This window comes from Apus apus, chromosome 6 (assembly GCF_020740795.1).
Source record: "Apus apus isolate bApuApu2 chromosome 6, bApuApu2.pri.cur, whole genome shotgun sequence".
NCBI classification, from domain to species: domain Eukaryota; kingdom Metazoa; phylum Chordata; class Aves; order Apodiformes; family Apodidae; genus Apus; species Apus apus.
In genome coordinates, this window is record NC_067287.1 from 9,220,357 (window position 1) to 9,232,375 (window position 12,019).

The window sequence follows — 12,019 nt, forward strand, 5'->3', positions numbered from 1 at the left end:
TGTGAACGGGAATGTAACTATCCAGATGTAGCACACAATGTAAGCAAAATAAATATGAGTAGAGGGTTGGAACACAGAGGTTCTAAGAAAGGAAGATTTTGAAAGGATCTGGGCTGCTTTAATGATGGCTCACACAGCCTGCAACCCGAAATGAAGTACCTTCACACAAGAAAAAGACAACCTAATTTTCTGCAGGAGAGAACAAATGGATTATATCTTGGCCCATTTGGGTCCCTAAACAAGAAGCTTTTACAGTTAGTCTGAGTTTCATTTGTTTGTCTGCAGTCTTTCTTTAATAGCTGAGTTATTAAAATTGGTCAAGATTCTTCTATTCCTTTATGAAGTTCACAGAATTGGACTATAAACTGTTGAAACATTTAGAAGTCAAAAGCTTGTTTCCCTTACTGCTTTTAGGTCTGGGTGCCTTTCATAGACAATAAAATAGATAAATTTTACACATAAAGTTTTGTTCAAAAATTCTTCAGCTGGCATTCTAAAAGTGGCATTAACTAACAAAGTAAAACACAAATTAGGATGGAGCAGTATAAAGATAAAACATGCAAAGCTGTTATGAAGCAGTCACATGCTGTCTGCCAATGCTGACAAATTTTTACCAGTGTCTTAATTGTTTCAGATGCTGCTTTACATTTAACTTGCAGCAGTACTGTGAAAAGGCTTTCCTTTACAAGCTCAGTCAGATTCTGCCTGTTGGAAGCTCAAGTGGCAACATGGGAGACTTTTAGCACTGAGAAGTCCCTTTCTTCTAATAATAAAAGCTGATAAGTAATGCAGATAATTTTCTCTTTGCTGCAGGCTAACACTAGAGCACTTGTTATAATTACTGTAGGAAAGAACAACTAAAATCATGTTTGTTTGCATTAAGAGCCTAGAAAATTACTTATTTGCTTTATTGTTCATCTGCTCAGTCAAGTGCCATCCAAAAGTTAACCAACAAAACAGCCCTGTAATTCTGACTACAGTCATTGTCTTTAATTTCTGTAATATCTCATCATGTGATGATGATGTGATTCTGTGATTCTGTGATTTTTTCCAGGTTTTGAAAGTGGGCCCTGCTTGCTGTGGGTAACACAGCAGTGCTGTGAGAAGTTTGTGGTTCGTCAGACAGTGCTTCTTCTTGCATGAACGTGAATGCAAGTGAAGAACATTTATGTGGGCAGCATTCATTTAGACAGAATCACAAAATGTTTGGAGTTGGAAGGGACCTCGAAGATCATCGAGTTCCAACTCCCCTGCATGAGCAGGGACACCTCCCACTAGAACAGGCTGCTCAGAGCCCCATCCAACCTGCCCTTGAACATCTCCAGGGATGGAGCCCCCACAACATCCCTTAGCAGCCTGTTCCAGTGTCTCACCACCCTTACACTGAAGAATTTCTGCCTGATCTCTAACCTAAATCTCTCTTCTTTCCACTTTCAACCATTACCCCTTGTCCTCTCACTGCAAGCCCCTGTAAAAAGCCCCTCCCCAGCTTTCCTGTAGGCCCCTTCAGGCACTGGAAGGCCACTATGAGGTCCCCCCGGCGCCTTCTCTTCAGGCTGAACAACCCCAACTCCCTCAGCCTGTCCTCATAAGAGAGGTGCTCCAGCCCTTGGATCATTTCCGTGGCCCTTCTCTGGAAATGTTCCAACAGGTCCACATCTTTCTTGTGCTTCTGACCCAGAAAATACTCTTTTACCTCGAAAATGAGCAACCAACCTCCTCTCCCCAAACTCTGCCTCTTTACATTCATGGTTGTGGGTGTGCTGCTATTTGTAAAGAAAAAAACTTCACTGACCTTTGATCTTCTGTTCTGACCCTCAACAACTTCATACCCCTTTTGAGATCTCTTCGTGGCACCATCTGACCTGGCAAGGGAAAAGAGCAGGTGTTTTGTCCGGTAACACTCACTGAAATTGTCCCAGTAATGGACTAAGGGGAGACAAAAGGAGTGAAAACGCTGTTCTAAAGGAACAGAATCACAGAATTGCCAAGGCTGGAAAAGACCTTTGAGATCATCAAGTCCAGCCTGTGACCTAATACCACCACATCAGCTAGATCATTTACCCTTGACGCTTAACCATAGACCTATAATAGTAGACCCTTACCCTAGGCCCTTAGCCCTAGACCCTTAACCCTAAACCATTTAATCTAGACACTTAACGCCCAGGCCCTTAAACCTTGACCCTTAATGCTGGAGTCCTAACCCTGGACAGAATCGTCCCAGAAGGTCATCTAGTCCAACCATAACCTAAATCCCCCTACCATAACCTAGTCTACCCAATCAGTGCTTAGATCATACTGCTAAGCACTATATTTCTCTTAAATACTTCCAGGCACCGTGACTCCATCACCTCCCTGGGCAGCCTGTTCTACTGTCTAATCACTCTTTCAGTAAAGAAATTCTTTCTAATATCCAATCTAAACCTCCCCTGGTGCAACTTTAGGCCATTTCCTCTGCTCCTGTCATTATTCACCTGATGGAAGAGGACAACTCTGGCCTCCCTAAAACCTCCTTTCAGGCAGTTGTAGAGAGCAATAAAGTCTCCCCTCAGCCTCCTCTTCTCTAAACTAAACCATCCCAGTTCCCTCAGCCTCTCGTCATAGGGCTTATTCTCCAGACCTTTCACCAGCTTGGTAGCTCTAACCCAGGAATAAAAGCAGGCTAGGATAAAGGACACCTCCTCCAAAGACCTTAAATACCCAGGTTTTTAGATGATCCTGTCACACTGCTTGTCACCGTTTATTACGCAGAAAGTGACGAAGCTCATCACTGTGTTTCTTTTATGCATATCACGCTGTTAACATCTACTGCAGAGTTTAAAAGAGGTTGTGTAACAGGTTTAAAGTTGGTTTTGGAACATCTTGATTTTGAGGGCAGCTACTGGAAACGGCCAGGAGAAGGACGTGTTCTCAGAGGCGGGACACGTGAGCCTGCCCCGAAACAAAGACGGGAGACTTTTCCCGGCCACTTAGAAGTTGAAGAGAATTTCAGAGGGGTTGTTTGTTGTTGTTGTTGTTGTTTTTGTTTGTTTAAACTGGAAAAACTCCCGTTGAAATGCTGCAGCCTAGAAACAAACTCGTGTGACGAAAAACTGTCTCCAACCTCGCCAGGCGAGGCGGCGGGAGCGCTGAGGGGAACACGGCGGGGAGGGGCCGTGGGGGGGTGTCCTGCTGCCCAAGGGGGGCTGCCAGGAGAGGGGGTGTCCCGCCGCCCGACGGGGGCTGCCAGGAGAGGGGGTGTCCTGCTGCCCAAGGGGGGCTGCCAGGAGAGGGGGTGTCCTGCTGCCCGACGGGGGCTGCCAGGAGAGGGGGTGTCCCGCCGCCCGACGGGGCCGCGAGGAGAAGGGAGGGGATCTGCGACCTCCTCACCGGGACTGCAGAGAAGCCGGCGGAGGCGGTGCCTCCCGCCATCCCGCGGCGGGCGGAACGCCGCGCAGGGATCCGCACCCGCCCGGAGGCGGCCGCCGGAGCGGGGCGGGGCGGGGCGGGGCGGGAGCGGCAGTGCCTCCCTTCTTCCCTCCCGGTGCCGGTCCCGGCGTCTCGCGGTGGCCGCAGCCCCGGCGGGCGCGGGAGGGGCGCGAGGCGGGGCACGGCGGGCCCCTGAGCGGGGCCGGTGCGGGCGGTGGGCGCGGCAGCCGGCCCGGCAGCGGGAGGGGGCTTATGTGCGGCGGCAGCAGCCAGGGTCCCAGCCCCGGTACGGGGCATGGCAGACACCCTGAGCCCCTGCACCCCACGGGGCCAGTGTCAGGCCAGCGTGGGCGCCAACACCTCCTCAGCCAACCTGGACACCAACAGCTCCTCGGCTGCCGTGGGTGCGTGGAGAGGCCGGGAGCCCTTCTCCGTCTTCACCGTCCTCATCCTGACCCTGCTGGTGCTCCTGACTGTGGCCACGTTCCTCTGGAACCTGCTGGTGCTGGTGACCATCCTGCGAGTGAAGGCTTTCCACCGGGTGCCCCACAACCTCGTGGCCTCCACGGCGGTGTCGGACGTGCTGGTCGCGGCGCTGGTGATGCCGCTGAGCTTGGTGAAGGAGCTGTCGGCCGGGCGGCGGTGGCGGCTGGGCCGGGAGCTGTGCCTGGTGTGGGTCTGCTTCGACGTGCTGTGCTGCACGGCCAGCATCTGGAACGTGGCTGCCATCGCCCTGGACCGCTACTGGTCCATCACCCGCCAGCTGGAGTACACGATGCTCACCCGCCGCCGTATCTCCAACGTCATGATCGCTCTCACCTGGGCACTCTCTGCTGCCATCTCCCTCGCCCCGCTCTTCGGCTGGGGGGAGACCTACAGCCCTGAGCAGGAGCGCTGCCAGGTCAGCCAGGAGCCTTCCTACGCCATCGTCTCCACCGGCGGGGCTTTCTACCTGCCCCTCTGCGTGGTGCTCTTCGTCTACTGGAAGATCTACAAGGCAGCCAAGTTCCGCGTGGGGGGCCGCAGGAGGAACGCCGTGGTGCCCCTTCCCGAGGCTGCTCAGGTAAGGGTGGGGATGGGGAGAAGAGACCCCGCTGCCTCCCCCAGGCACCTGCTTCTCCTCTGCTCCCAGCCGTGTCACCCAGTTGGCACAGCGAGAAGCCCGAGACGTGCCCTGGGGTTATTGTGGAGGTTCGGTTCTGTTACGTGCTGGACACGAGTGGTGATTAGCTGGTCAAAAAGCACCACTCTTGAGTTTTGTTCTCATTTTCTTCCTCAGTGTGCCGTAAGAGTGACAGGTGCCTTCACTGCCAGTCTGGAGAGCTGTTTAAAAATCATCTCTGTAGTCTGACTTTGCCATTCCTTGGGTTTTTTTCCTGTTTATTTGTTTTACAGTTTTGATGGCGTAAACAAAGACATCAACAGATCCCTAGGTTGTGTAAAGAGCAAACACATGCACATTTATCTGCCAGCACAGACTTTGTGTGGGATCTATTGGTGTCTAAATCGATTTTAATAAACAACTTATACAGTTTATTTATATGCTTGGGCTATTTTACCTCGAATACTGGGAACATCATCCTCACTGCACAGTCTTGAAGCAATTAACTATTTCTGTTTTTAAATTACCAACTGTCTTAAAACCCACGTCTTCCTCCTTATCCCAAACATTGCCTGCAATCCCACAAAGCCCTAGTAATGCTGGAGCTCTTGCTCTTTTCAGGGATACACCTTGCTGACAGGAAAGCTGCGTCCGTGTGGAAAGGTTGGGGTTGGCCTCTTGTGTCCTGTTATGTCAGGCTCTCTGCATGACAAGGCTGTCACCCATGCCATGTCAACAAGGTGCTTGGTAGTGCTCTCTGTAAACTCTTTCCACTTTCTTGTCATGTTCTCTCACTCCTACCTGTGGAAATGATTCTTTACGGTATGTTTTTGTGAGTGCATGTTGTATTAGCTAAGTCCAGTCCTTCCTCAATTAAAAAAAAAAAAAAAAAAGATGAGCTGTGTGGATGTTAGACATACCTAGAGAGATATGGAACATTTCTGTTCAGTTGGGGCTCATCCTGAAGAGCCTCACTCCTCTTCTAAATCCCTCTAACTTTGGTTTGCAGTCATGGTAGGAAACTTTATTATGGTGACAAATAAAAGCCTGCAGGCTTTGTCCCCTGTTTCTAGCAAGAGATGACAGCACTGGCAATTACATGCAGTCAGACTTGCAGATTTGGATTGTTGTGTCTCAAAGGTGTTTTAACATAAATTGATTTATTAAGCTATTATGCAAAAGCATAAAATATGTTAGAAAACACGAGAACGTCTCCTCTAGTGGCATTTTTTCCCTACAGTCTTCTTTCCCTAGTTTGCACCAAATTTCTTTCCAAGCTGTTTTAAATATGATGAATGTATTCCTTTGAGTTAATTCATAATGTTCCCAAGCACAAAAGCGAACTATTTGTAGTGGTTTTGTGTGCTTTATCTTTTACATGCACACATACTCAAACAGGACTAGTTGTTTGGAATCTAAAATTTTGGGAAGCTAGATGAGCTGAGGCATTGCTTGCTGAAGTGTTAGCCTGTACAGAGACACGTTCTTGGTATGTCAGTTTTAACACCAAAAACGTCTGGCTCCTAACTGTTGAAGTTCTGTCTGCAAAAGCCCTGGCATGGGCAGAGCTAGGCTGGCAAGTAAGTGCTTTTTGCTGAAGCAGTGTCTGGGAGCTGGTTTGTACTATAATGACAAAAGAGCTCCAGCCAGTGTGAGCCGAATACCCGTTTTGGAGGCTTTGTCCGTATAGCTGTTATTGCAATGCCCGCAGATGATCAAGCCAGCAGTTCTTCACCTTTCCTATATTTGCAGTGATTGACATACTGACTTCTCCTTTTACAACAGACATTCTTGACTCTGCAGTTGGGATAGAGCGGCAACCTTCCCCATTGTCCCAGCAGCTTCATTTGCTGGCTTAATTAGACTTTTGTGATGCACTTGAAACTTTTAATTGCCATCTAACGGAAGAGCTGATTCCCAGCTGCACACGTGTACATTAAATGAACCCATAGACCAAGGGAGCTGGCATTCAGGATGCATTTTTTCTCTGTTTCTTCCTGAATTAAGAGACTGAGACTTACTGAATTTTGTCTTGATCCCATTTAATCTTACCAGAGCAGGGTCCATCCTGTCCAAAGGAACAGTAACAGTCCTCAAGTGAATTCTGGAGAATCTTCTGTTAGTGAAAACACCTGAGGACTTTGGTATCTTCTATCAAAATAAGTAACTTTTTCTCACAATATGAAATTAAGTGATGGAAGAGTCACTGCTAGTAAATTCTGCAGTTCAGTCACAAGCCTTTTAAAACCTGAAGTGCCAAAAAGAAAAGGTTCTGATTTGATAATGGCAAGCTGTCTTTTGAGTAAGAGTTGAAGGTTCAATACAGTACCAAACTATGCAGTGACAAAGTCCTTTGTAGGGCTCTTCCCAAGAGGCATACTTCAGGAGCTGTTCCTCAGGGCTAAGGTGTAATCTTTCAGGGCTGCTTGTCACAAATTTGTCCTCATGTCATACATTCATCCTTTTTTGCCAAGTGTGATTAAGGATGTGCAGAGCATGTCCTTCTGCAGACAAATGGTGTGATCCTTGCTACATGAGGGGTGTCCCATTTTAACTGTCAGAACAGATGTGATTTTCATTTTCCTCCATTATTTGCTTGCACCCATAATCTGCTGCTCTTACATTCTGCAGCCATGTCGCATGTCTGAGGGGAAAGGCAGATACATCCATCTTGAAGAGTGACTGTTGAGCCATTGCCAGCACCCCCCTGTCTGAGTTGCTGTGCTCATATTAAATAGCAGCCCTTCATCTATTAGAAAGCTTTCCCAAAGGTAGCACATGCATGTGGAATATGTAGCTAATTTAACAACAAGCCATCTTTGGAGTGGTGTTGAAGTCTCGCAGTGCCTGTGAACTATCCCTTAGGCAAATTTTAGAGCCTTGGGTCCCATCCTTAAACTGTTTATTTTATAGCATTCACTGTCTTTATAGCTGTAGTGCCTAGAACTTCAAACTTGCAGATACTTTAATCTTCAGATTAAAATCACAAGGGAGTATTTTTCTAGCTAGACTCTAAGCATATTAATAATTTGTGCCCAGAGCCTGTTTGCCAGAGTCTCACTGCCATCAGGAGCTCTGTGCTGGACTCACTGTGCAGATTAATGTCTTGCCCTCAGTGAGACAGGAGGCAACAACTCTGGAGCACCTGACATTTTCCCCTCTATTGTGAAACTTCTGTTGAAGCCAAAGTTTGAACTGAAGGCTGACTGGAATGGTGTTTTTCTGGCAACGCAGTAGTTTTTCTGAGAACATCAAGTAGATCTGCAGAATATCAAGTAGAGGAGGATGGGATTTTGAGCTCAGCTAGGCTGAAGAATTATTTTGTAGTCAGTGGTATTTGTTGCGGGTCCCTCCCTAATACCTTAGGGAAATGACCCAAAAGGGCCTGCAATGGAATGAAATTAATTTATGATTCAGGCCCAAGAAGTCCTAAAGGTCATGAAGCAATGCAGGAGGGCCTGGTTTAGGGATAGGCGAGAAGGCACGTGCCTTTGTTATCCCTCCTCAACAACCTGATTTCCCACTAGGTCCAAGGCATCCAGTAAAACAAACAGAAAAAGAATGCCCACAACACACAGGGCATCAGTTACTTTTTATTTAGCTTTGATTGTCAGTTACACTCAGCAGCTTTTCCAACATAATGAGAAGTCTGGTAATTTTCACACTCTGGGGCACTTTCTTTCCTTTAGCATGGAAGGAACAGAGTTGGGGCCCTTTGTGGTAGGTGCACAGATGTCGTGCTGTCATTTAAAAGTAGTACTTCACTCAAACAAATTGTCTTGGTTAAGAATCCATGTCTGCTTTTGTTTTGAGGTGAAGGAAGCTTCGCATGAACCACAGATGGTGTTTACAGCTCGTCATGCAGCTATCACTTTCCAGACAGATGGAGAAACATGGAGAGAACAGAAAGAGAAAAAGGCAGCTCTGATGGTTGGCATCTTAATTGGAGTTTTTGTACTGTGCTGGATCCCTTTCTTCATCACAGAATTAATAAGCCCCCTCTGTTCCTGCAACATCCCACCCGTCTGGAAAAGCATCTTTCTTTGGCTTGGGTATTCCAATTCTTTTTTTAATCCTCTCATTTATACAGCATTTAACAAAAATTACAACAATGCCTTCAAGAACCTTTTTGTAAAGCACAAATAAAAGGGGATACAGAGGGGAAAATGATTCCTTCATTGCATAATAGAGGGATTTCTTGAGGGAGACATGACTGTGATATGAACAGTTTTCATTTGTAAGAGCTACTTGTGGGGATTTAAGAACAATTAAAAAGGAGATGGAAGATGTTTGGAGATAAACCTGCTGACAGTTTACAGTTCCCCCTTGGAAATACATATATACCCCTCCAGAGTTTGGCAAAGAAGACTGAAGCAGTGAGTACCTCCCATCTGCTCTTTGAATCAACATGTGTTAAGGTCTGCAAGCAAAGCACTGTATGTGTCTGACACCATGTCTGTCAAATCTAACTGGACTGATTTCATCTGAACAGCTACAGGTGCCATTCTGGAATTCTCTCATCATTAGTAAAGGCACCAGTGGGAACTGCTAATTGAACAATACTGAAATATTTGTGATATGGGGAGGATGCTGGCTTCAGTTTTGAAATTTATTTGGAAGGGAATAAACAGGTGTATTCAATCAGTTGTTGAATTGATGTGAAATTAAAATGGATGACTAATCAGCTCAAAACCATGCCCTAGTATGATGGAAGGGCTGGGTGTTCTCTGGCAAGTGCAGTCCTTGATGGAAGTCTTGGTGAAATACAGGTTTGTTACATCCCCTGAGGTTAAGTGAAATTTGAAAGCCAAATGTAAAGTTATTCAGAGCTACTGAAAATGTGCCTTTAACTGCCCATTTCTGGGCTCCCCTGTTCAAGAGGGATCTACTAGAGAGAGTCCAGGGGAGGGCAACAAAGGTGACTGGGGGATTGGAGCATCTCCCTTATGAGGAAAGGCTGAGAGAGCTGAGACTCTCTGGCCTGGAGAAGAGAAGGCTGAGGGGAGACCTTATTAATGCCTGTAAGTATCTGAAGGGTGGGTGCAGGGAGGATGGAGCCAGACTCTTTTCAGTAATTCCCAGTGACAGGATGAGGGGCAACGGGCACAAGCTGGAACATAGGAAGTTCCATTTAAACATGAGGAGAAACTTCTGTTGTCAGGGTGACAGAGCCCTGGGACAAGCTGCCCAGAGGAGTTGTGGAGTCCCCTTCTATGGGGATATTCAAGATCCATATGGATGCAGTCCTGAGTAATGTGCTCTAGGGGATCCTGCTTTAGCGGGGGAGTTGGACTCTAGAAGTCCCTTCCAAATCTTGACAATTCCATGATCCATGATTCTGTGCTTGCACCTACTTGCACGGGAGGAGGATCTAGCACAGAGTTCTCAGCTGGATTGTCCCCCCGCACTCCACAGGGCTCAGGGTATCCCTGTTTTCTGAAACCCAGGTGAGCTCAAGATAGGCACCTGATACCTCCAAATGCAGGGGGACCATATGCATTATTACTTCATTCTACCAGTAAACTAAGCATGCATTTGTGTTACAAACACCCAACATGCTCTATTCAATCACCTGGTTTGCTGGCAGCAACACGTGGCTGCTTGTCAGTGGTCAGTATCTGCACTGCACTGTCTGGGTTCCTTGCACCATAAATGTTGTGCTTATCACCTTACTTGAGTGAAGTCCACAACTTGTCAGCTTCCATCAGCTTTCTCCTACTGTAAGAAAGGTATTGATGTCATCAGGTGTGACTCCTGAAACCCCAAAGTGACTCAAAACCAAGCCTTATATTATTTTTCCAAAATCTGGCAAACACCCCTGTCCCAACAATATATACATAAATTAATTAAAATACAAGTATTTCCATGCATGCTGCCCATTCTTTCTCCCCTGAATTTGCTCCTCTAGTAAGTTTTGCTTCCTCTCCTTCTCTGACACAGAGTCCCAGCACCCTCTCCCATCTCCTCTGAAAGCTGGTTTAGATACTGTAAGGGATATATGTTTTAGCTCTGCTCGGGCTGGGCAATGTCACAACTCCCTTTGAAGCTGAGGTTTAACTTTTTACACTGCCTTTCAATGCCAGTTTTGGTTTTGCTGCTGCTTAAGGAACCCTGATTCAAAGTATACCCTCAGGCAAACATCACCAAACTGCACAGCACGTCTGAAAGTCACACATTTCAGCCCCAGCAATACTGCAGCACTGGCATTTTGGCCTCAGTGCAGTGCATCCCACTCTGCCTCATCTCTGACAGTTGCCAAGCTAAGGGGTATCACATTGACATGAGTGCTGACCACATAGCACCTACCAAAGTCTTGGTATCCTGGCAGTGTCTCACAGGCAATAGTGACTGGGTGTACTTCTGTCAGCAAGGGACTGATGTACCAAACAGCCGTGTCAGACAGGTATTATCAAGCAGCTTGTGTATTCTGAAAAACAACCTTCAGGCCTTATTCAAAACCATTGATGAGTTTTTCAAGTGAATTGAGTTTTTCATTTAAGATAGTCACTGCTCTAAAACCCCTAAAATCTAAACAGATTACAAGAAAGGAGAAAAGGAACAGGTCATCTTAAGCTGGTTGTTGAAAAGCATCCAATCTCCTGCATGTGGCCACTCCTGATGTTCCAATAACCACGCTTTGGCCAATTGTTCATGCCTGTAAGACAAACCATTACTAGTGTGCAGATCCAATACCAACCCTATGGCACTGAGGTTGGGGACCATCACAGCCTGTGGCTGCAGCAGCACAGATACTTCTTCCAACTCTTTAAGTGCCAGCTGACTGGAGGAACACCAAGCTCTGGTTTTGGTGCAGGAACCCTTCCAAGAAGTAACCCAGATTTTGAGGTATATTTTTCCATGGCTTGGCATCTGGAACTCAATAAAACACCACAAAGCCAGCAGAGTGCTGTGGAGGTCAGCACAGATGAGCACTGCACTGGTATCACTGTGAAGGCGGCAGATGCAGCAGGGCTGTCTTCAATTTGCATGAGAACTCCTAGCAGGGCTACTGATGTAGCACACGATGTAGCTCTCCACCCCCTCAAAGATGAATTTAGCTTCCTTAGGAGGTGAATCTGAATCTCTGTAATTTTACTGTGACAAGTTTGCAAGATAACTAGTTTAGTGCTCTGCCCACCCAAGCATCTGTGACAGCAGTGAGTTGTCACAGAATGACAGGCTTCCACCCAAAGCAGCCTGGCTCCATCCATGCCCAGAGGTGATAAGAAACAAGCAGAGCTCTCCTATCACCACAGTGCAGTTTCAGAAAGCTCTTAACAAAACCAGCTTCCCACACTGGCTCTGTGCATGCCTGCATTTAGAAGAACAGCAGCAGGATTCATTCCTGGATTTTAACCCCATAAAATCTCACTTTTGGGGGTTGTGGGGAAGAAATATGTTATCAAGGGTTATGCTTAACCTGCTTGGATGGTGTTTCCTGCTTAAAGCCAGGAGCAGCATTACCATCCCCTGCCCTTCTGCACAGTCTTTCACCCACAGATCTGTGTG

The 12,019-nt window shown here is 47.0% G+C and overlaps 1 protein-coding gene across 1 annotated transcript; it reads left to right on the top strand.

The window, feature by feature from the left end:
- Positions 1-3,695: 3,695 nt before the first annotated feature.
- Positions 3,696-8,951, top strand: LOC127386292 (5-hydroxytryptamine receptor 5A-like). Its single transcript, XM_051623106.1, has 2 exons — positions 3,696-4,471; positions 8,324-8,951. Exons 1-2 carry the CDS (start codon positions 3,704-3,706, stop codon positions 8,654-8,656), a joined length of 1,101 nt encoding a protein of 366 aa, XP_051479066.1. The 5' UTR covers positions 3,696-3,703; the 3' UTR covers positions 8,657-8,951.
- Positions 8,952-12,019: the final 3,068 nt, after the last annotated feature.